The following is a 26266-nucleotide window of genomic DNA, read 5'->3' as shown; positions in this document are numbered from 1 at the left end:
CGGCAGGCGGACGCGCAACCACTGCGCCACCAGGGAAGCCCCCTATAGTTTATATTTTATATATTATATATATATAATATATATTATATATATATTATATATATTTATATATTTTATAGTTTATAATTTTATATTCCTGACATTTCAGGAATGCCACCTCACATATACCCATCTTACAAAAGTTTCCAAACTCACTCAATCCAGGTAGCTAGCCTGAAGCACTTGCCTAGTCCACCTTTATTAATCCCATCACACCCCACACGTCTACTGGCTTTCCTCAACCTGTTTCAATGCCTCAGTCAAGTCAAGCTGTCTGACTCAAGCTCATCGTTGCTTTCATTTCTGCTAAAGAGTGTGGACCTTGACTCCTTCATTCATGTCACAAATTTTTATCAAATGTTCATTAGATGCCAAACACTGTGCACTGTGCTTTGTTAATTGTGATAGAGCAATGAACAAAGGAGATACGTGGAGTGCCCCACTCTCTTGAAGCTTATTCTACAGTGGGACAGGCGGACCTTACACAAATTATTACACGTGTCATTAATTCAAATTATGAGAAATGCTAACAAGGGGTGCTTCCTGGTGATTCTGAGCCTTGATTTTTATCAGTCTATCCAGGACTAACAAGGACAAATAAATTCAGGATAACTGAACTCAAAAAGAGATTAAGGTCATAAACTAGAACACAATTTTTAAATTTAAAGTGAGAAATGGCTTAAACCAAAATACTCCTGTTGGGTGTTCTCAACATTTTCTTTCTGGTAGGAAAGCCTATTCAGGGAACTCAAGTATTATTAGAAGTTTTCCTGGGGATATACTGATATAATGCAACCATTTATATAATGCAACCCATGAGGGTTGGATGTTCTGTAGATATGGAAGTTCTACATCCCAAGTTGAGATGTTCAGTCTTGTTGCCAAAATATCCCTTACATTTGGTTCTGAAAACATGGTTGACTGATGTAACTTCTTCCTCTTCAGAGAGGAACAAAGGGAAGCAAAATACTGTGACTTTTTCCCTAAGACAGTTCTGGTGATATACTAACAAACACCTCCTCTTAGACCAATATGGAAAAGTAGTCAACCCTTTATATTCTAATATATTTCCATTCTGAGTAAAAAAATTCCCCAATTTACATATTTTTAAAAAAATCACAGTTGAAACTACTGGCTTCCTACTGACATTTAGGAGACACTTTCATTTCTATCAGCAGGCCAACTCTGAATCACAATTACAATGAATTCTTTCTACCAGGTAGGGATGAAGCTGAAGTTCACTGGATCCCAGAACATGCTTGGCAATTTTTTTTTTTTAAGTTCTGCTAACACTTCCTTCTCTTTTGTACACATGAGGAATTAAGGCTTAGGAGTCACGCAGCAACCGTATGAGCCTGAGTTAGCATTTGAACTGAGGTTCTCTAACATCAAGCCCAGCACTCCAGGCTGGCAGTGCAGGGGAAGATAACAGGATGGCTGCTTCAGAATCAGTTAAAGAAAATGTCAGATACACAAATTTGCAGGCCCAGCCAAGTCCTACCAAATCAGAATCTCTACACAGAGGAATTCATATTTCTATTGCCTTCCCCCAGAAACCATGGTACACAGCCAGCTACAGTAACCACGGTTCTAGCAGCCAACCCCACCCACGGCATCTCACTTCTCAGGAGCCTCACAGTTAGAGGGTGGCCCTCTGTAACAACATCACAGGATTTGGGGAGCTGGAGTTGGGGGGAAAAGTCTCTCTGGGTTTTAATACACTGGCCTTAACTCCATCCAGTACACTCAACTCCATTTTTCTAAATTCATCTTTTCACAGAGACTGAATGAATAAAAAGTGAAAAAGAAAAGTTGTCTTCTTTGAAAAACAGAGACAGCAACCACCATCTCACAGGATGTTGTAAAGGGCAAATGAGACCATGAATTCAAAATGTGTTTTTGAATGGCATGAAGTGTCATATAATATTACATTAATTCACCCAAACGTGAATTAATTGGGATGGAATTTCTAAGCCAAGAGGAATATAAACTTCTCAATTTAAGTGAAAAAGAAAATACAAGTTAGACCATCCATTTTTACAAATAAAGTTTTACTGGAACACAGCTAATCTCATTCTTTTTTTTTTTTTTTAAACATCTTGATTGGAGTATAATTGCTTTACAGTGGTGTGTTAAGTTTCTTAATGTACTGTCTTCGGCTGATTTAGAGCTATTAACGGCAGAGTTGACTATATGCGACAAAGACCGACGGCCTGAAAAGACTCAAGTATTCACTGTGTGGTCCTTTAAGGAAAAGTCTGCCACCCCCTCTGAACCAGATGGTCATATTTTTCTTAGGCAAACATAAAACATCATTCCTTAGCTGAACACCCCACATTTTAGGCAAGTCCTAAAAATTGAATTTTCACAGCTGGATGGACATGGGGGTGAGAGAGGAGACAGTCCCCAGATTCTGATCTGTGGAAGGCATGATGTTTTCTTTGCCCACTTTGCATCACTGTCCCAGGAGTCATTGACACTGACAGGAGCACACCTTATCCTTCAGGTATGTTTGGTACTGAAATGGTTACAAACTTTCCTTGCAAACCCAACCCTTAATCACGTTGAGAGTAAAGCCGCACTGTACTAGAGAGGTCAAATATGTAACCCATAGACCACATATGTGTGTATGTACATATATGTATATATGTACTTGTATGTAGGGTGGGTTTTTTTTTTTTCTTTTCAGGATTTAAGCTAAGGATGACCCAAGGTCAGGCCTAACCCCCTGGAATCCTTCATACTGAGTAGGTTCCCACTTTAGCAGCTTGTTCAAACCAAATTGGAAGCTCGGCGGGGATGAACAGCCAGCCAGCCAGCTGGCTGGCTGCCTCTGAATCCACCCACCTGCTGGTTTTGCCCTCCTGCTGTGTACTGGGCTCTATTCACTAAGGCGGGATGGCCCTGGCCCAGCTGGCTCACATAGCAAACCTGCCCCTAGAGAACTATGGAGTCAGGAAGTTGGCAGTCAGCACCCCTGGCTCACCAGGCTCTACAAGCAAATGGCATGTTTCCCTTTCCTGGTACAAAATCTGCAAAATCATCTATACTTGTCAGTGAGAAAAATTAAAATTAAGTCTTTGAGCCCAATTATTTATGCTCTTGTCATAACGCAGATGACCGAGAGCAAGCAGTATTATGGTTTCCTTTAAAATGTTAACCAAAGTGATAGCCAAGATTCTAGAAGAAAAGATAAAGAGCTGATCAATGATTTCCCAATTTTGACTTCTACAAACTCCCATAGATATATCTGGATAATAATTTGATGTCATATGAATATTCTCAACCCTTCAGCTTTGGTTTTACTTAAGCAATCCAAAATAAAAGCATCTAATATTCCCTCCCAATCATAGAGAGAGTTCAAAATTCCCAAAGCTCTTTAATTAGGTCTAGGTTTGGGAAAATGTCCTAATGAATATATAGACATTTTTCTGCCCTAATTTCTGTATTGACACAGGCTTGATAACAGATACCTATATCTACAAATATAAAGAATATAGATATTTATCACAATTTTACTGTTACGCATTTTTTTAAACAAAGTTTAGTTCACTTCCCTAACCAAGTTAAAAAAAAAAAAAGCTCAGATTGGGGATTCCGTGGTGGCGCAGTGGTTGCGAGTCTGCCTGCTAATGCAGGGGACATGGGTTCGTGCCCCGGTCCGGGAAGATCCCACATGCCGCGGAGCAGCTAGGCCCGTGAGCCATGGCCACTGAGCCTGCGCGTCCGGAGCCTGTGCTCCGCAATGGGAGAGGCCACGACAGTGAGAGGCCCGTGTACTGCAAAAAAAAAAAAAAGCTCAGATTGTTAAATTATAGTTCAAGTTTGGTACATTTTTTTAAAAATTAAAGCTTTCATGGTACCTAAAAATAGCAAAGAGAAAATAATAATTTTATCCTGTATTAAAGGCTGAATTGTGTCCCCCCCAGACTCATATATTAAAGTCCTAACCCCTGTTACCTCAAAATATATTCGAAGGTAGAGCCTTCAAAGAAGAAATTAAGTGAGGTCATTAAGGTGGGTCCTAATCCAATATGGCTGATGTCCTTTAAGAAGATGAAATTAGGACACAGATTTGCACAGAGGGAAGACCATGTGAAGACAGGGAGAAGAGAACCCTCTATAAGCCAAGAAGAGAGGCCTCAGAAAAAGCAACCCTGCCAACACCTTGATCTTTGACTTCCAGCCTCCAGAACTTTATTATGGTAGCTCTAGCAAACTTATACATCCACCTTTTCAAATACTTCTTTGTCACTGAAGTTTAAATTATCTAACGCCAGCTTCAGTTTTATGGGAAATTGCCTGTAGGTCTTTAGCAAAGCTTCCTTCCACACAGATTACACAAATAAGGTACCCATTTCTGAATTGTAGAATATTTTTAAAACATTAGAAATTATCACATACTCACTTCTTAAAGACTATTACTTAAATACTAACTACAGCATAGCCTTTTATTTGGAAATTTTCTATTCTATTTCCATATGTAAAAAACATGTCATTGAAAGTTCAACGCAGCTGTCTGTATTTAAAAAAATATAACATTGCCAAGATGAAGTATTCTGAATACAATGCTTTGAATTTGAAAATATTTTGATGGGCACCAAATTCTAACAAGCAGCAAAGTGAAACACTCTTCTGGAATCCAAACTTGAAAAAGTTATTCTTTTTCCAATGTCAACTACGTGACTAACGCATGAAATTTGGTTCTCGATTTAAATTTTATCATATGCATTATGGCAAAACTATGATGCTTTAACTACATTGAAAAGGAAATTTTTAGGTAACCTGCAAATATTGAGGTACAGATAAAAATATAACTGAAAAGGCAGACTAAGAAGATTTCAGATTAATTATACCAGAAAGTATTTTCTCTGTTGATTAATGAAAAAAGGCAAATATAAACTAAGAGAGACACTGAGTAAATAGTCCTAGAATTCTAAAGCTAGGAGAGAAAAAAAAGGCACAGAAAGAATGTTTTTTGTTGGTTTTTGCCTTTAAGAAGACTAATACAGTTGAGCATTTCATGGGGCCAATTACATAGCAATTGTCCTACAGGGACTATATTGTTTAAAGAAATTCAAATTTTCTGTAGCCTTGGCTAGTGTCCCTCAGAGGAGTGCAGATTAAGTTCCTAAACCAACCATCTCTTCTACTATAAATAAAATCAAATACCAATTTGGATCTAATGTTCAAACATCAAGAATTTTGTTCATGAGACAACTTCCAAAACTGGAAAGTAAAGTTCTTTATAAAGTATTACCTTAAAAAATATTTACAAGTAACACAGGGATATTGTCAGGCAACACTAGAGAAACAAATGATCCTTAACAAAATGTGTCTTATGGGAAAAAAGTGAAGCTAAAAGGTATTTATATCTGAAGATCCTCGGAGCTCATGCAAGCACTGGCCACCACAGCCCAAATGATTGAGAAATATTTTCCAAATGGTAATATTAAAAAAAGAAGGAAGGGACGAAAACAGCAACAAAGAACTGGGCCTTCATCATGAACATCCTGCCAGATATTACAATAGGATTTATTCTAGTTCCACTCCAACTTCTTTTAAAAGGACAATTCAAAACAGCATTCTAGAAATTAACAACTTGCAGTGTAATGGTTCAGAGCATGGGCTCCGGAACCCGTCTTCCCAGTTCCTCTCTGGTTCTGCTATTTACTAGCTCTGTGGCCTTGGACAGCTCACTGAACCTCTCTGTGCCTCAGTTTCCCCCCTCAAATGGAGATAATAACAGAACCATCTCAGTGGGTGGTTGTGAGTACTAAATGAATTTCTCCATGTCAAACCTGAGCACGGTGCTTGAAATCTGGCAAGTGTCATATAACTGTCAGTGGTGTCAGTGGTGATGGGGATACTGAAAAACCAACTGGAACACAAAGAGCACAGTAAAATGTCTGGTGAAGCTGGCTTGAACAAACTAAATGGAAATTCCAATCTAGGCAACAGCTAAACACGTTAGAGAATTCTATTTACATACAATTTTTTCCACCAGGCTTACTGTTCCCCAAATTCACATTTCCACTTATCTGAGCTACTCTTAGGCACCCAGTACAAGACCAGACAAAAGAGCAAAGCATTCTTTAAGGAGCTGCCTGAAAACAGCGGACCCTAAGGCCTACTGATGAAACCAAACCACGGTTAAACACACATTTAACAAAAACACCAGCCAAGAACAGGAGAGGCAAACTTTGTTAGCCAGGGTAGTTGTCACTGATTACCACTCACACAAAGATACAGGAGCAAATGTGAAAGCAGGGGACGTTGACATGGCACCATCCTTGATTCTAGCACATGGACTGTCCCCCTCTCCACCAGCATAGCCTGGACTGGTTTCTTCTGGCCTCCTCCTGCTCCCCCCTCCTGCCTCCCACCCCCTCCCCCTGGCCTACGTGGACAGCACAAGCAGAGTCTAGTGAAGACCACCATCAGTGGCTTATTTTGAGCTACTTTTGATTCTAAGAACCATGAAAGCTCTGGAGTGGCTTGAACAATTTTATCTGGACCTGACAACCCTCTTAAGTATATCCAATTTTCATTCCACTTCCCTATCACCTCCTTAATCTCTGACTTTCTTCTCTCTCCTCCACAAACTGCTTATCACGCTTAAGTAAACAAACGTAAATAGGGTTTTCTGACCAGTTGCAAAACTCCAGCGCTTGACAGCCCACACTGCATTTCTGATCTAATACCTCCTGCACACACCAGGACGCTCCTGAGAGAGGAAGGCCAGAGTTGATTTTGCTCTCTTCTATCAATGTCCTGAGTGTCCTTGGCCTACACTGGACACAACATCTGAAGCTGAAGCACGTTTTCTCAGCATTTCCCTGGGCTATGTTTAATTCCTTACATGTGGAGACACTGGTTTTCTATATAATTACTGTTTATTTCCTTAGTACATGTTCTGTCTCCTGCATGCAGGCTGCCAAATGTTTAAAAGCTTTCTACTTTAAAGCACAAGTCAACAGAAAAAGGTAGGAGATACAGAAAAAGCAGAAATACTTCTTTCAAACAAAAGTGGAATGTGGTTTAACTCAAACTGAGTTTCTGTATTACCCCAAAGCCAGTATGCAAAATCACACTGACAACACAGAAAGTACTGCAGATAGCAACTTAATGAATCCAACACAGCAAAGCAACATGTATCAAGAGAAGGCATTCTGCAATATGGTCTCTGTAGTGTTAGGGCTGCAACATAATACATTAAAGGGGTTAAACTTTGCTACATTCTGCCCATTTTTTAAACCTCAATTCACTATTCCATTTTTTTCTTTTTTATTTAAAGAATACTTGAAGCGATACTTAAAGAACTATTTCATTCTTTCTTATATGCTGACAAGAAATAAGAATATTACAGCAGCGACTGAATAATGTAAAGAATTATCCACCGCTAAGAATCAACATAATTTGGATAAGTAATACATCTACTTTCAGGCAGTGTCAGAATTCTTACTCTCTAATTCGGAGAAGCTGAACACATTCAAACCTTTTCATTGCTGACAAATTATCCTACTGACAAACTAAGAATAACTATGAAGCATGGAAACCAATCTCTGTCCAGTTCTGAAGATCTCTCTATACCACTGCTTGTTTCATGTTTCTGAAACATTTTGCTGTCAGTGATTTATTTCCCATCCATGTGGCCAGCCATTTGTTTATTCTATTGCGTGCCATCTGTTTTTCGGTAGGGAGGTTTCGAGTTCTTCTCATTCCCTACCTCATATCCCACAGAAAACAATTTATAATAGACATAGATTTAAATCATTTGGATTCATGTGGAGTTGGTAACTCGAGCTGCCTTTCATTTATATTTGGCAAATGCTTTAATGGGATTAGCAAATTGTGTCATTACGAGGTACTTATGGAGACACAACACCTTTTTTTTTTTTTTACAATGACAAATGATGTTAACAGTTTCATTTGGAGTATTTAACGGCAGTACAGAAGATTTTACTAACATTGCAGGAAATTGCCCCGAGAGACAATAAAGCCCTACCACAAACCCTGTCCATATCTTTTATTTCTGAGAGTCAACAAGTATGTGTATCAGGATGTGGTTGGGTCTACAGTGAGGAATAAATATCAAGTTGCTTCACTTTTCAAGGAAAGTTATTATTTAACCCACAGACCTAAAAACCCTGTCTGGTTCTCACATCTCAGTGGCATCCTCTAAGCCCTCCAACCATGGTCTAGTTGTCTCAATACTCACAAGCGATGGCCCCCAGACGTCCCCAAAGAAAAGTTTATGCCACAAACTCCAGCTCATCAGGACCAATTTATTCCCATTCTAGGGCCCACTTTGATTCGCTCTAAAGAAGAGCCAACCATTCAGAAAAACAGCTCCTTGTGGAAACTATACAGATGATGTTTAAAGTATTAATTACCATTTTTACAAGAATCCTTGCTGCTCTGGTGGAGAGGGGGTATCTGATGACAGGACCCAGCGGCTATCCACAGTTCATGGCTGACATCCAAGGGCTGAGAAATGTTCATCTTGAGGTCTACTTGATTTTCACTAGTCCTTACCAAATCGGAATGAGATATACTTGGGGGGTAAGTGGCATCCTGATGGATATCTGCTGGAGTCGGTTTGTTCAAGGTGTTAAGTGACATTTGCACTAAAGCTTCATTGATGAAGAGTGAATTTTCATGACATAAACCCTCAGATTGATTAAGTTCCATTACCTGTGTAAGAAAAAAGAAAAAACACAGTAATTCTTCCAGCAATGTGCACCAGTTTTATAAAGTATTTATTCCTAAGAGAATTTAGCCATCAAGATTTTAATGAGTGAGTTGGAGAAGGATATTACCCTTGACTCCCTCCTCCCACCCCCTTGTAATGAGCTAGTACCAAAAACTTCAATTGGCAACGCATAGCATATCTTAAAAGAAATAAAAATCAGGGCTGCCCTGGTGGCGCAGTGGTTGAGAGTCCGCCTGCCGATGCAGGGGACACGGGTTCGTGCCCCGGTCCGGGAAGATCCCACATGCCGCGGAGCGGCTGGGCCCGTGAGCCATGGCCACTGAGCCTGCGCGTCTGGAGCCTGTGCTCCGCATCGGGAGAGGCCGCGACAGTGAGAGGCCCGCGTACCGCAAAAAAAAAAAAAAAAAAAAAAAAAAAAGAAATAAAAATCAAACGAAAAGACACGTGCAGCTGTGTGCTCACTGCCGTTAAAGTGTTTCTGCTTTAAGGGAATAGCATTTTCACTTTTGCTAAATCAAAGTTGAAGACATTCACGTACACATAAAGTATTTGCAATAAATATAATTTAGCCAACTTGAAAGGAAAGTGAGATATAACACAGATCATTCTTAGAAGCTTGTCAACTTTTACAACTTTATGTACAGTATTTACAATAGCCAGGACATGGAAGCAACCTAAATGTCCATCGACAGATAAATGGATAAAGAAGAGGTGGCACATATATACAATGGAATATTACTCAGCCATAAAAAAGAACGAAACTGAGTTATTTGTAGTGAGGTGGATGGACCTAGAGTCTGTCATACAGAGTGAAGTAAGTCAGAAAGAGAAAAACAAATACCATGTGTTAACGTACATATATGGAATCTAAAAAAATGGTACTGATGAACCTAGCGGCAGGGCAAGAATAAAGACACAGACATAGAGAACGGACTTGAGGACACAGCGAGGGGAAGGGTAAGCTGGGATGAAGTGAGAGAGTGGCACTGACATATATACACTACCAAATGTAAAATAGATAGCTAGTGGGAAGCAGCCGTATAGCACAGGGAGATCAGCTCGGTGCTTTGTGACCACCTAGGGGGTGGGATAGGGAGGATGGGAGGGAGGCTCAAGAGGGAGGAGATACGGGGATATATGTATGCATATAGCTGATTCACTGTGTTGTACAACAGAAAGGAACACAACTTTGTAAAGCAATTATATTCCAATAAAGATATTTTAAAAAGAATATAAAAAAATAAAAAGTATCTATGTGCACATAGTACAGAAAAGTAAACTCTTGGAACAAATGGAATTGTCAAGCATGGTTAGAGTGGGTGCAAAATGAAACACGGAACTTTTTGAAAGGCTTTATCCTGCCCAAACATTAATTAGTATACTACTTATGTTAACTGTCATTAGTGAAATGGATTTTGAATTTATGAGGTCAAATTTACAAAAAGAGAATAAGCTTGGAATAACGGAATAGTAGTGTACTTGTTAAATTCAGTACCTATGAACATTAATAGCTTAACTGATGTACTGAAAGGTAAATCTATAAAGAGCTCTGAAGACTGGAGCATATACTGGGGAGCTTGAACTACAGCATGCTCACGGTGAGCGTGCCTCCAGGGTAAAGCTCGCCTCACTGGTACAACTCTATTCTGTATTTCTTCCCTCGGGTAAGGGGGTCTCAGAGTACAATGAACCCATGATCCAGCAGCACCCAGACCTTTCACGTGTCCATACTTCAAGTCAAGGTGCATATGTATTGTCTCTAAGGGGTCCCAGCTTTTGCTACCTACACACCGAGTAACTCTTGTGAGCTCTCACACAAGCAGCGAAAAAGACAGACGCGTGGTCAGTGGCTCCAGAACCACCATGACCGCGGCCGTCTCACACACTGCTTCTGCAAGCACGGGGAGACCCGTACCTCCACGCCTCCTGGAGGCAACGCCGCGGGAAGGCTCCTCTGCCGGCTGTGCTTCCAGCCACGCAGCAGGCTCTGTTGGGCCCGCATCCGCTCCCTCTCCCTCTCCACCAGGCGCTGGCCCTCCCGCAGCCGCTCCAGGTTCTGCTGGTACTCCTGGAGCTGCTGGTCCAGCTGCCCCCGGCTGCTCAGCAGCAGCTCCTCCTGCAGCCGGCACTGCCTCTCGCGCTCCTGCAGCCGGCTGGCCTTGGCCTCCTGCTCTCGCTGCTGCTGGTCGCACCTGCGGCGCCAGCGCTGCTGGTCCTGCTGGAACCGATGCTGCAGCTTGTGGAGGCTGGCCAACTCCTCCTGCCGCTTCTCCAGGCTTCGGTGCTTCTCCTGGTCCTGAAAGGGGCTGCCTCGGAAAGAGGGGCCGGGGGACAGGCCCTCCTGCTGCTGGAGAGCCAGCCTGTGGACCTCAATGTGGCTATCCTGAACGGTCAAGGCGGCCTGTCCGAGCAGAGGGCAAAAAAAGCAAAGGCGTCCATACCGTGTGCACCTTGGGTTGGTACCACCTCAAAAGCATGACCAAATTACTTTCTCTGAATATTTCTGTCCTTGTTCTAAGTTACCTCCTGAGACTGATCTTGGCACTTCAAATAGGCTTGTCCGCATTTCCTTAGTGGTATGGCCTGGAATTTATACACAACAGAAATAAAGCACGGGAAGCAATACTCATCCCCTCTTTTGGAAATGTGGTTTGTTGCTGGTTGTTGGATAATATTTAAGCAAGTGTTCTGAATAAGAATTCAGTACCTAAATTCACAGGACTCTGCATTCCTGTGCTGTGCCTCATTCTCTTTCTGAGGTCTTAACAGTCACTAATTCAGGAGAATTTAAGAATCTATATAAATCTGTTAGTACCCTTTGAGTCTCAAACCAGAAATTACTTAAGCTATATGACATACGTGAAGACATAAAAATAAAAGTCAACCACTTGGAAGCTTTGCTAAATAAACTTCTTTATAATATAATGCCCGAGAATTGCAGTTAATATCAGATTTAGGAGATATATAAATGGTAAAGCTAGTCTCATTACTGTTATTTCTTTGTATTATAGCAGGAAGGTCATGCACAAAACACTAAGCTGAAATTCATTTGTTTAATAGAGTGCTAAAAGGAGGCTGGACTGCTTCAGGGGACATAGGTACTCTAAAACCCAGAGGACATTACCAACCAGGGACACAGATACTCTAAAGCCCAGAGGACATTACCAACCAGATTAAAAAAACATTTTGAGTTATGGCATCCGCCTACGAAAAGTTTGGCAGTATCACAGGAAATAACTGCCAAGTTTTGGAAGGATTCCACAAAACAAAACAAAAAAATATCTGTAAATGCCCCTGGAAGCTTTTAATTTTACAAGTCCCCAATCAAAGCACAAAGAAACAGAAAGGGGACAAATTGAAAATGGCCACATACTGGGTATGTGTGTGTATGTTGTGACTCGTTATGAGAAATTATTACTCTCCTAAGGATAAAGTCTCATTTTTCTTTCCTAAAAATTTAAAAAGCTGTCCATGTAACAGATGCCGGGAAGATGGGGATTTGACCATTAGTTATTTGTTAACTCAGCAGTTTCCCACGCTTTTGAAGGTTAAAGAACTAAGGTATATTTTAAATTGGTATTTGTCTTGGAGTAAGACTCAAAAATGTATTCGGTGGGGCCTTTTGAAATAAACTTCATGTTTTTAAATTTGAAAATCAATTCAAAAAATTTCAAATTCACATGAATATTTGATTAATGTCTTTTAGCAGTTATTATAAAGAAAACAATGATATCATTGAGCATAGGTACTAATAACTTTGATATTTAAACATGAAATAATAAGCCATTCAGGACTCTGCTGACGTGGCTAAAGCAAACTGTAGACTGCACATCACCACTTAATTCTAACAAATCCTAAGCGCATCATCAGAGTAAAACAAACAAAAAATCCAACACTTTATATGCCAAAACTGCTACAGGCAATGGTAACTCTCATGTAAGGATTACAATTAGATTAATTAAATGCTACCATGAAGTATTCTTTATATATATTTACCATTTGGGATAAGACTACTCCCTTCTGTAGCAGAGAGGTGAAATTTGAAGACTGGATATTTATCTTCACATTTAAAGTTTACATTTACATTTAGGACAGAGAATAACACTTGCTTTTGAAGTTTAGGAAAATTCCCAATTCATTCTCTCTCCTTTTCTTTTTTTAATTATAATGAAGTACAGTTGACTTACAATGTTGTGTTAATTTTTGCTGTACAGCAAAGTGATTCAGTTATACATGTATATTCGCTCTCTCTTAATTTTTCTCAGCTGAACTGTGTCCTTTCCTTTCTGCCTTGCCTATACCTCATCTCTAACTCTATTCTTCTAACATAGGATCAAATTTCATTTTCATCTGATTCAAAAATCCTTTGTAAAAACTTTAATCATGCGTAAAACATTCAGCTTCGAAAGAGATGACTGTGCCATGAACAGAAATCTTTGAAAGCCCATATCCTTAGACCAGCTCAAAAGCTTTGGTTAAGAGAACCCACTACAGAATTTGGTATTTGCTTCAGTATTGCAAAAACCAGGTCATTTAGGTCATCCAGCTTTTCTGAAACTTGAATCCACAGAGGGCTGCATTCAAGGTTGAAAAGAAGAGATATGACCCTGTGAGTGTTTTCATCAGGCAACACAAGCTGGGACACTCAATGTTTTCATCTCTCAAAAGTTAATGAACTGCATGCAAACTATACCCCTTCTCAGTTAAAGTTTAAAAGAAAGAATATTTGTTTTACATGAGAAATTAATCTCTAAGAACATCTACCCCAGACCAGCATATCTAATATAAGACACTAAAGGCATTCCCACTAAATCTTGAATACGACAAGGATGCTTACTATCACCACTATTATTTAAGACATTTCAGAATTTCTAGCCAAAGCAGTAAGCCAAGAAAATGAAATTGATATAATTATTGAAGAGTAGCCAAAATACCACTACTTTCAATTTTTCACTTTCTACTTGGAATACTCCAAAGAATCAACAGAAAAACTATTAAAACAAAAAAACAAAAATTCAATGAGTTGGCCAGTTAAAAAATATATAAAAAACCAATACCTGTATTTATACCAGCAACCAACATTGGGGAAACAGAATGAAAAAAAAAAAAATTCCATTCACAATAGGAACAAAGAGACAAAAATATCCAGGAATAAACTTAGCAGAAAAAAAAAGTACCTACATGAAGACAATTACAAAGCTTTCCAGCAGAACATAAAATAACATGTTCTCAGACAAGAGAACCAATTATTGCAAAAGTGTCAATTCTCCCCAATTTAATTCATAAATATAGTAATATTTTAATTTAACTGTCTCAGTAGAAGATTAAGAAATTTGTCAGAGTGATTCAAAGCTCTTATGAAAGAACATACAGACAAACATGGAAAATATAAGAGGAGACTGTCATGTATTCAAATGTAATCCAAAACTTTAATAATTAAGATAGTGGTACTAGATCAAGAATAGGAAGATGATCAACAGAACACAAAAGAAGTCTGGATGCAAAGTATTAATAAGAAAACAGCAAATGTAGCATGATATTTTTTTCTGGTAAAAACTTAAAATCAGACTTTTATTTTCCTTATTTTCTTTTAATATTCAATAGGTATAAGATATGAAATATGAATGACAATAAACCAGTGGGGAAAAGTCTAATTTCAGTAGTAACCAAAAAAATGCAAATTAAGATCATGAGCTAACTTGACCTATTTTCAAATAGAAATTTCCATTACTTCAACATTTTCAAATTGGCAACAAGTTGTCCATATTACCCCATTGTAAACTTTTCCAGGTGTATGTAATCTATGTCCATGTCCCCTTTTTCTTGCTGATAATGATTTTTTCATGCCTTTCTTTTTTTCTCATTAGTATCAATATGAGGTTTTAAAAATTTTACTAATGTCCTAAAAGAAACAATATCTGAATTTTATTGATCTTCTCTATTATTTATTTTCTATATAATTTATGCTAACTTCATTTCTTTCTTTGGATTTTATTTTGTTGTTTTTTAACTTTTTGAGATAGATGCATAACTCATTGACTTTTAGCTTTTCTTCTTTTTGAGTATGTGCTTTTTAAAGCTCTAAATTTTCTTTAAGCATGACTCTAATTGTAACCTACATATTTTGATACTTGGTAATTTTATTATCCTTCAGTTAAAACTATTTTATAATCTTCAATATATTCTCTTCATTGAATCCTGATTTACTTAAGCATATATTTTCTTAATTTCTAAATCAACAGGGATATTCCAGTAGAATATTTGATACTGGTTACTAAATTAATTGCACTGTGACCCTAGAATATACTTTGTATGATTTTAGTTGCTGAAAATTTGTAGAACCTTATTTTGTGGTCCATAATATGGTAAATTTTGGAAATGTTCCAGGTGTACTTAAAAAGAATGTGTATTATTCAGTTTTTGTGTGTATTATTTTATGCATGTTAATTAGGTCAAGTTTACTCTTCCTGTTATTCCAGTGTATCCTAACTGATTTTCTGTTTGCTTTTATTATAAAGAGAAATGTGTTATAATCTTACACTAAAAAAAAAAAAAAAAAAGAATAAAGGCCGAGTAAAAAACATTTTCCCTATCAAAACCTCTATGAGGAGCCACAGACCCTACATAACATAGGTGAGCAAATAGCTTGCCCCAAGTCCAGAAACCAATTTCTGGGCTGACAATTGTTCAGAAAGAGCCTTGAGCTTTACTTTGTCACTCTATATCCCTAGAATTTCTCTTTTCAGATAGAGCTGCAAAAGTTTCCAATCAGTTCCTCCTATTTCCTTCTCTGTACCCTTTCCTTCCTGGGGAAGTTGGACAGGCTCTTTGTTCACCTCCAGGGCTGGTGGGTCCTGGATGGTACAATGGAGAACAATGGAGGAGTGTGATTTAATTTTTCTCCAGACTCCTGCTGCCATCAACAGGCCAATCAACTAGACAGGGAGCCCTTCTTGGCTAGTTCCAATATGTCACACCTCTGCGTGGACCACCTCTGCATCAGTGGGGAACTTCCCTTTGTGTGTGAGCCCTGTTCTTTTTTTGGGCAGGCAGCTGTGAAGGTCAAAATGCCATTTTGATCTCAAAGCTCCCTCTCCAGAATGTCTACCCATGGGCCCTAGTTCCACCTATTGGCTGAAGAGAAAGAGTAGAATCCTCCCTATGATGAATGGATAAACAAAATACAGTATATGCATACAGTGGAATATTATCAGCCACAAAAGGTATTGAGAGTAACATCATGTAAGATAGTGGAATAGGAAGCTCCAGGAGTCCATCACGCTACCTAAACAACTACTGAATTGGCCACCACTGTCTGAAAAAATTATTTTGGAACTCTGGAGTCTAGTCCAACTATACTTACAGCATTCAGAGGACAGCTTCATGAAGAGGCTGGTAAATTTGGGTGAATTTCAGTAAATTTTGCATGGTATAGCTATAATCCCCCAACCAAAAAAAAAATTCCATTCACAATAGGAACAAAGAGACAAAAATATCCAGGAATAAACTTAGCAGAAAAAAAAAGTACCTACATGAAGACAATTACAAAGCTTTCCAGCAGAACATAAAATAACATGTTCTCAGACAAGAGAACCAATTATTGCAAAAGTGTCAATTCTCCCCAATTTAATTCATAAATATAGTAATATTTTAATTTAACTGTCTCAGTAGAAGATTAAGAAATTTGTCAGAGTGATTCAAAGCTCTTATGAAAGAACATACAGACAAACATGGAAAATATAAGAGGAGACTGTCATGTATTCAAATGTAATCCAAAACTTTAATAATTAAGATAGTGGTACTAGATCAAGAATAGGAAGATGATCAACAGAACACAAAAGAAGTCTGGATGCAAAGTATTAATAAGAAAACAGCAAATGTAGCATGATATTTTTTTCTGGTAAAAACTTAAAATCAGACTTTTATTTTCCTTATTTTCTTTTAATATCCAATAGGTATAAGATATGAAATATGAATGACAATAAACCAGTGGGGAAAAGTCTAATTTCAGTAGTAACCAAAAAAATGCAAATTAAGATCATGAGCTAACTTGACCTATTTTCAAATAGAAATTTCCATTACTTCAACATTTTCAAATTGGCAACAAGTTGTCCATATTACCCCATTGTAAACTTTTCCAGGTGTATGTAATCTATGTCCATGTCCCCTTTTTCTTGCTGATAATGATTTTTTCATGCCTTTCTTTTTTTCTCATTAGTATCAATATGAGGTTTTAAAAATTTTACTAATGTCCTAAAAGAAACAATATCTGAATTTTATTGATCTTCTCTATTATTTATTTTCTATATAATTAATGCTAACTTCATTTCTTTCTTTGGATTTTATTTTGTTGTTTTTTAACTTTTTGAATATGTGCTTTTTAAAGCTCTAAATTTTCTCTAAGCATGACTCTAACTGTATCCTACATACTTTGATACTTAGTAATTTTATTAGCCTTCAGTTAAAACTATTTTATAATCTTCAATATATTCACTTCATTGAGTCCTGATTTACTTAAGCATATATTTTCTTAATTTCTAAATCAACAGGGATATTCTAGTAGAATATTTGATACTGATTTCTAAATTAATTGCACTGTGACCCTAGAATATATTTTGTATGATTTTAGTTGTTTGAAATTTGTAGAACCTTACTTTATGGTCCATAATACGGTAAATTTTTGAAATGTTCCAGGTGTACTTAAAAAGAATGTGTATTATTCAGTTTTTGTATGTATTATTTTATGCATGTTAATTAGGTCAAGTTTACTCTTCCTGTTATTCCACTGTAACCTAACTGATTTTCTGTTTGCTTTTATTATAAAGAGAAATGTGTTATAATCTAAAAAAAAAGCAAACTTAAAATCAGTCTTTTATTTTCCTTATTTTCTTTTAATATTCAACAGGTATAAGATATGAAACATGAAAGACAATAAACCAGTGGGGAAAAACGTTTAATTTCAGTAGCAACCAAAAAAATGCAAATTAAGATCACGAGCTAACTTGACCTATTTTCAAATTGAGGACAAGTAGAGAGGGGTGCTGTTTATTTTGGCAATGTCTATCAAAAACCTCAAAAAATAATTTCAGTAATTTATCCTAAGGAAACACTCACATATGCTCAGAGATCAGGGCACAAGGATGTATGCTAGACTGTTATTAACACAAAAGTATAAACTATGAGGAATGGATAAATTCTATAGACCTGAATATTATTCAACCATTAAAAATCGTGCTATAGAGACAAGTGATGACATAGAAAGGTACAGGTTCCAAGAGTATGTATAAAATGATTCAAAAAACTAGAGGGATACATACCCCCATGACAACAGTAATTCTCTCACAAAATCACAAGTCATTTTACTTTATTTACCAGTATCAAGATTTTCTATAAATTTATCTATACACATTGCTTTCAAATCACTTTAAAATGTCTTTTAACTCACAAATTAAGCAACTGGATGTATTCAGCCTTCCTTGAGCACGACCTAAGGGATCATCCAGCCTTAGAGTCCTCATTTTCACAATCCCTGTCTTTCCTGGACAGACAGTGAGCGGTCTGATGGTAGACTTTGTGGACCACTTGCCCTTGTGTGCTTGGCCCTCATCACGGTGCCAGGCCCAGAAAGGGAACTCAATAAATGTTAGGTGGATGAACCAAGAAAACAATGGAAGAGCATATGAATTATTTAACTGCCCCAAAGGCCTAAGGCCACATGTGGAAGTGAAAAAAATTTAGGTGTGAATTTAAGTTTTCACCAGAAAATGTGAAGTCATGCTATACTCACCTAAGAAAGAGATTCATTGTAAACTTCAAGCCAGATCATACTCATCAATATTTTTTAAAGATATGAACTGTTTTATGGTTTCAGAGAAGAATGGTATAAACTGTAGTAGTGGTGACGCCTCGTGATTACAAAACCAGGTGAAGTTCAAAGCATCTAGCTGAGTTACACTTGGGGTGAGGCTTGGTGTTCTTTTAAGATCATTCACTACCTCTCAAATGTTCTAATTTTTAAAGTCCAGGACTCATCGAATAAAGTGAGTTACATGAAGAGAAACATTCACAGGGTCAAAGCATAGTTACCTGAAGGCTATATAAGAGACGGGTTAAATTCTGTATCGCTTGTATAATCTGAAAAATAAGATTGTGAGTGTCAAATTTTTGAAAAAGCATTCATTATCCACAAACAAAGGATGGTAACATATTTAACGTATGCAGAGCTCACCTCTGACTGTGAAGAACCTGGGAAACTTCTATATTCCACCTAAAATACATAAAAACATAAGAAAATGAACACACTCTACTCTTGAAAAGCTGCACTGTAGTGTTCCACAGTATTTGACCTCAGGAAAATCACTTCTCTCTCTCTAAACTCTTCCACAGTGACTGTTTCCTCCCAGAAATCAAAGCCTGTAGAATTAAACCACCACCTGATGAGAGAGAACCCCCTCTGTGCAGACTTGGTATCTGAGAGGCATGGCCACTTGCCACCCAGCCATCCCTTAAAACACCCAGGGAAGATGGTCAAGGAGTGCTGCAGGCTCTAAGTGACAATGTTTACCTCGTGCAAACCGTATTGTAAATGGAGCTCTCTGCGCCCAGGTTGAAGTTGTCTCCTGGGCCCAGCTTCCATCCTGGAGGCCAGATTTGGAAGCTAGAGAGCATCATGCCTGGTCACTAACTCACTTTGAGATTTACAAAGCCACAATAGACAATGTTTGGGAGGAGAAACCAGACCCAGAGGCAGCCCAAAGGAGGACGCTCAGCTGGCCAGCTCCAGGTCCTCCCTCTCAGAGCTCACTGGGCCTATGCATGAGCACCTTAGGAGAAGCCCTGTCAGCAGAGGCCTTGAATGAGGCCACAGGAGACCATGTGCTCCCGGAGGATGCATCTCTACCTCACTCATTGCCTCTCCACTGCACACACTGGGGGCACATGTGGATAGTGAGGGTTTCCAGTTTTCAGAATTCAACATTTGTCTATTTGTTTATTGTCTCTTTTCTCTCATTAGGATGTAAGCCAACGAGTAGCAAGATTTCATCTGTGTATTCAGTACTGTACCTGCAAACCTAAAAACGCTGCCTGGCATGTAATGGACACACACACTCCATTCTATAGATAAAGAGTGAGGGGCCACTAGGCCCTCCACACCTCACGCCAGGGGGATCATCAGATTCCCTGCCCTCCTACAGTCTCCTGCACACCACTTGTGGTCTTGTCTGAGCAGCTTTAAATTGAAACCTTAGGAAACCATTCTCAGGTAACCTGAGACTTGTTGAATTCAGTTAGTTCAGGCTGATGAGGCCATGATGAGCTAGCTGGGTCTTTTCTTCCCACCCCTCACCCTTCCCCAACACTGCCCATGAAAGGCGTCATTACTAAGCAGCACCTCAAACAGGAGAAGGACAAACGAAGGGAAAGGAGATGAAGTTTAGTCATTAGATCTGCGCCCAACCCTCAGGAAGATAACCGGGGCTGAGAACCCCTGTTCTGTAGTGAGTTCTGGAGTTCTCTCTGCTCTTCTGGCTCTGTCCTTGCTCCACATTCCACTGCTTTTGTAATAAAAAGATTGTATGGGATATAACTTTTATGTTCTACACACATAAGAAACACAGAAATGAGCTGGATTATGCTACATGTAGTTACTTATTCCCAAGATCCACTTGGTTTGATACCAGGCAGGAATTTTGAAAATCATCTTTTTAATGGAGCTCGTCTGCCACCTTGTGGTGAATGTGCATAGCTGCAGTAGGTGCTTTACACACGGGATATTTTGCCATTTGGGTTACAAATCAGTAATTTTGAAAAATCCTTTCAGAAATGCATTTTTTTTTAAACCTTACCATATTAAGAAAGATAATTACAAAATACCCATCATATGCTTCTTTAAAGTGTGATTTCAAATGACCCTGCCGTGTATGTCAGTTCGTTTCTCAAAATGCCTTATGAATGGCAACGTTTTCCAGGTAGGTTCATCCAAAGAGGACCCGGAACACGTAACCTCTTACCTGTCACTGAATCATGGAAGGGGAGGGCTTTAGGGGTGGGAGCCACCTCAGCTTTCCATTCAAGAGAACGCTGTTCTTACTCAACCCTCCCCCAACTTCCCCCCTCTAGTAACATAAAAGCAGCTGGAAGCTACAGACCTGAAAGTGAAGTCTGCCCTGAAAAGGATGGAAAAGCAGAAATGTTTTAAGAAGAAATAAGTTAGAAAGCTCACAGTCAGAGTAAGTGGAGTAAACTCTAACGACTATTTTCATTTTGGCCTAGGAAGTTTAAAAAAACACTAAATCACAGCCATCTTTTCTATGGCTCTTAAAATATCTTTGGTTTCTCAGTCATATGTAATATATACAAAAATATATATGATATACAAAACGTTACATAAAGATCTGACAGATGTCATCTTCCCACATTAACACACAGTGGTATCTGGTAATGTGCCTAATTCCATTTTAGATAAAGTTAAACGCTTGAGCCCCAAATAATCCTGGGAAGGCCCACTAGCCACTTCCCAGAATCGTATTCTTATTCCCTCTCTCTCTGACATCTCAGTTTCATTTGATGTTAACAGAAAATTTCATGCATTTAATGTTTAAAAGAGTGTGTTATAACCTATGTGTATAGTACGTAAAAAAAAGAAGAGGTGTTTGGAATCACTTTGCCCCAGAGCAGAAATTGGTTAGGTTGATTACAAGTCTATCACAAAAAGGCAGGTGACAACAGGGGTGGTGACAGGAAAACAATCGTAAAGGAGAGGAAGGTAAAAGAAAGTGAAGAAGCCAGAATATTCCAAAGTCAAAATTGTTTCTGCCACTTTAGCACCACCTGGTTGCATAAGGGCCTGGATGTCCAGGACCACCTCTCAGCCAAGAGTTACTGTATGTAGTGGGTGAAAAGCTCGAGGTTTGCAGGGCGGAAAGTGAGACCAGAAGCAAAAGCGCAGACACACAAATAAACATTTGAGTTTTAAATCTTTTTAATAACTTTTCATTTGTTTCTTGGTTTACACCTACACGATATCAGAAAAGCAAGAACATTTTAAGAAGAAAAAAGTTGGAAAGTTTAAGTACGAATACTGAAATTGAGAACAATGCAGGAAAACACTTGTGGACTATTCACTGCCGAGGACACACCAGGAGCTGAGGTTGTTTTATTACACAAAGTAACCGGTGCTGTTTACTAACAAATCAGTTCACAATACCTTCTCCCCTGCATCAGAGACCGCCAGGTCGGTTCCCACACCCTGGGTCCCAGGATCCACATCCCAACAGCCTCTTCCTCCTGTCCCTTCTGTGACTAGTGCTGGAAGCACGCCATTGAGACAGAAACAAAAAGGACATCATCAAACATCAGCCAGTAGATTGGGTTCTTTGTACTCAGCTGACACATATTCCAAGATAAGAAACATCACAACATCACATGTATAGAATATTCTTATAAGAGGTGCTAAAAAAGTACAGAGCAAAGTGCAGAGTCCCTGCCCCCAGGGAGCTTACACACTAGTAGATGCCAAACTGACCCACAGCATCCATTGTCACCCATCTTTTTACTTTTCTTTCTTTCTAGCGGAGAGATGTTTGTGGTACCAAAAGGGTAGGATTCTGCATCTCACTTTTACTTAATAGGAAAAGCCGCCTGGGGAGGGTTAAATTGAAAACAGGCACCATAGAAGAAAATCAAGGGCTGGCAGGCCAGGTCTAAGGAGACAGGTCTGGGAAAGGCTCCCTTAGGGCCGGTATAAGAGCAGCAGACCATAAACAAGGTTAGAAGGGAGGCATCCAATGGTAGGAATGAAACATCTTTCTAAGCAGGTGAAGACGGCTAATACTTTATGAGCTCAGAGTCATACAAACTGAGAAGCTGTCCTTATCTCCAAATAACTTAATTTTTAAAATAATTTCCAAGTGTGTTTTTTCCCTCACAATTCTTACTTATGCTGTAAATTCACAAATACTGTAAATACTGTCTATTTAACATATGAAAACACAAAGATATTTCTAGTCCAGAGATATGTTTAAGTACCACATACAGATTTCATGCCATCCATTAAATCTCCATTGGTGGGATTTTATTTCTTTACCCACGTGAACTCAGTTAAAATTTATACCATGCTCACCTTGCACATATTAAAACTAGACTTTCCAAAGCCCTTTCACACACAGAGTCTCAATGGAACCATGTCCAATCAGGACCCTGGTGAAATAGATATTCGCTTTGTGACAGTGCTATCTTGAAACTTCATTACTGATGAAGGAAATACTTTTTTTTTCTTTATTTAAATTAATTAGAAAACACTTTGGTCTTTGGGAAATGACAGTCCTCTAAGATTCCAAAGGCCTCTTTTATTACAAAGACGTTTTTGTTTAAGCAGAAATAGCTCCAAATTATATCAACTAAAAATTAAGTTCATTTTGCCCAAGCTAGTCAACACTTTTTCACTATAGTGAACAAACATTTTATAGAGATTCTTCCGTCACTCAGAAAACGGTTCGACTCTTGGGTACTATTCTTAACTCTTAGAGAGATGCCAAAAGCATTACCAGAGAATTAGCCATTCTCTCTTCCCCCCAATAGATACGAGGACCATCCAATGGGAAAAGAAGCTGATGGTGAGCCAAATGAAGGCAGAAGAGTGGGATGGATCAGGCCCCTCTGCTCCTGTATTATTTCAGAATTTCACAGGAAATAGATTATACCTGTCCACCTGATTAGTTATTTCAAGGACTAAAAATAGAGGGCCTTGCTTGGTCTGTAAGCTCAGACTGACAGGGGCCTGACTTAGAAGGACCCAGTCCTCGAAGTCAATCATAGAACCAAACCATCCAGTTACAGACTTTCGTTCAGGATAGTGCTTTTCACCCTCATCAACTCTATAAAGAGAATCAAACTCTTGTAGCACCGTGTTCCAATCCAGCCCAGCACAAGACTAAACCAGGACAAGACCCCATCAACCTGCCCCTCCTCTACATGAACCCTGACTTCAGGCCACTGTAAACAGCCTCTCGATGGTTCTAGCAGATGTCAGGGGAGATGTGGATACAGACAGGGAGAGCCTTCATTGCCTGGTCTGGCAGGAGGTAGGTGCGGCCTGTGCTCTGAGCATCTGAGCGGAGCCTGTCCAGCTGTCCCTGGGCTGAGGCTGAGAGTGGCAGATCCCTACACGCATTTTTAGCTAGAACTTCCTCAATGGCATAATGAGGCTCTTCTTTAAAAAGGAAATCACCTGGGGCAGTACAACTCCCCTGACACATCTGGGCTGTGTCGAAATGAAAAACACATGTGCACGTTCTGAAACTAGAAACCCAGGATTGGATAAAGTAGAACTTAAGAATAATTATTAGCTCTTGTTTAAAAAAAAAATGTATAGAATTTTAAAACTGTACTGCTTCCATGTATCTTAATTAACCAAGGGATGCCGTTAAAGATATTCTAAGACAATTTAATCCTCCAATCTCTAGCTACTAAAGACATTTTATCTGTGCACAGAAGACCTGGTGGAAGTAAGGTTTTTAATCACCAGGACATAATGAAAACTATATCCTTTATGGTCCTATCTCAGAAACCTCCAGGGAACTAAATATTTAGCTCACAACTATACAAATAATTCGGTTCTGAGAAATTACCTAAATCAATTCACCACATTCTATTTTCTGTATTTAAAATCTACTGAAACACTGTTTAATAAATGAATTCTGACCTCAACTAAAGTGTATGACAACAGTGATCAAGAATCTTCCGGCATTTCTGCTTTTAACCCGAACACCAAACCTCGTGTGTGTGTGTGTGTGTGTGTGTGTGTGTGTCTGTCTGTCTCTGTGAATGTGCATGTGTGCATATATGCATTAGATTCTAGTTTTCTGAGTTACGTTTTCTGAGTTGACGATATGAGATTAAGGTAAAGGACTTATTCTTTAATGAACTGCAGGGACCCTTTTCCAAAAAACCAAAAAGTGTAAAAGCTCTTTCAAGACTGTATTCAGTAAGTCATAGTAAATACAAGGCAGGGTAGGGTTTGGACAAAGTACACAGCTTCCCTGGATAATGGCAGTATAACCTACAAACTATTCTTTAAGTCCTTGTCCTTGGAACGCCAGTGTCAAGTCTATAGGTAAAGGAGGCTAGCATATTTATTCTCAGGTTTTTTTCAAAAGAATACACTCAGTTCCCTTCAAATCAGGACAGAGTCATTGCCTTCATTTTATGTGCCCACTATACGCTCCAGGGACTGTGCCCAGGCTCACTGCAAAGGCTACATGCTCACTTACAAGCAGTAGGCGATCCGGATGCGTCCTGAGAACTGAACACATCCTGCAAAGCAGGTTCTCCACAACCTTCCTTGGGTGACTGACATGCATTGCTCATCTGGGAGGCCTTCACTGCAACTTGAAGGCTCTCGGCTAAGGAGAAGGAGGAAAACAAAAGTAAATTTAAAAAAATATGTGTGTGTGTGTGTGTGTGTGTGTATATATATATACACACACACACACACACACACATACATACATACATATACATATACATACATATACATAGTTCAGGGGTTGGCAAACTATTTGATCTGCATCTGTTTTCATATGGCCCAGGAGCTAAAAATGGCTTTTACCTTTTTAAAGCATTGTTAAAATACACACACATGCACAAAGAAGACTGTGTTCCCCAAACTGTATATGGCCTGCAGAGCCTACAATATTTACTATCTGGCCCTATACAGAAAAAGTTTACCAACCCGCAATCTAGACCAATACTTTTAGCATTACTTTATGATAGAGAATTAATTCAATAAAAAAACAAACAGTATAAAAATAACTCAAATGCAACTTCCAGTAAATTAGTATGCTAAAAAAACTTCCTGAAATCAATTAATTTAAATATGATATTAGGCATTAGGATTTTATTTTTTATTATTTATTTAGCTGCGCCGGGTCTTAGTTCCGGCACGCAGGATCTTCCGTGCCGCGTGCAGGAAATTTAGTTGCAGCATGCGAATCTTAGTTGCGGCATGTGGGATCTAGTTCTCTGACCAGGGATTGAACCCGGGCCCCCTGCACTGCGAGGGCAGTCTTAACCACTGGACCACCAGGGAAGTCCCCAGGCATTAGGATTTTAAAACTTGCTACTCAGAAATATTAGCTATTCTTCAAAAGAGTATTTCCCCAAATGTGCCTTAAATAAAATACGGATTCCCAATCTTCACCCTAGACCTACTGGATCAGATTCTCCAGAGGAGAAAACAGGGGATTTGAATTTTACACAAGCACCAATGGCTACTCTTAGGATCTGATAAGACTGGGAAACGCCACACCCAGAAAGTGAAGTTCTTATTTACAATTAAAAATTTGCAACTAGCTCATAGGACAATATAATTCTGAGGACTCTACAAATATTTCTTTTTTTTTTTTTTGCGTTACGCGGTCCTCTCACTGTTGTGGCCTCTCCCGTTGCGGAGCACAGGCTCCGGACGCGCAGGCCCAGTGGCCATGGCTCACGGGCCCAGCCGCTCTGCGG

The 26266-nt window shown here is 38.9% G+C and overlaps 1 protein-coding gene across 2 annotated transcripts in view; it reads right to left on the bottom strand.

Annotated features, from left to right (window-relative positions):
• Positions 1 to 26266, bottom strand: part of ARHGEF28 (Rho guanine nucleotide exchange factor 28) — a 325739-nt gene that overhangs the window by 19771 nt on the left and 279702 nt on the right. For both annotated transcript variants that reach the window (XM_024122262.3, XM_024122271.3), the window contains 5 exons: positions 21963 to 22063; positions 18984 to 19022; positions 18842 to 18889; positions 10671 to 11156; positions 8436 to 8736 (listed from right to left, as the gene is read on the bottom strand). In XM_024122262.3, the coding sequence (XP_023978030.1) occupies positions 8436 to 8736; positions 10671 to 11156; positions 18842 to 18889; positions 18984 to 19022; positions 21963 to 22063 (975 nt within the window). The remainder of the gene's footprint in view (positions 1 to 8435; positions 8737 to 10670; positions 11157 to 18841; positions 18890 to 18983; positions 19023 to 21962; positions 22064 to 26266) is intronic.

The sequence above is a fragment of the Physeter macrocephalus genome, chromosome 8 (genome assembly GCF_002837175.3).
Source record: "Physeter macrocephalus isolate SW-GA chromosome 8, ASM283717v5, whole genome shotgun sequence".
NCBI lineage: Eukaryota > Metazoa > Chordata > Mammalia > Artiodactyla > Physeteridae > Physeter > Physeter macrocephalus.
The sequence above is the reverse complement of the archived record's forward strand: the minus strand, read 5'-3'. Positions and strand labels throughout refer to the sequence as shown.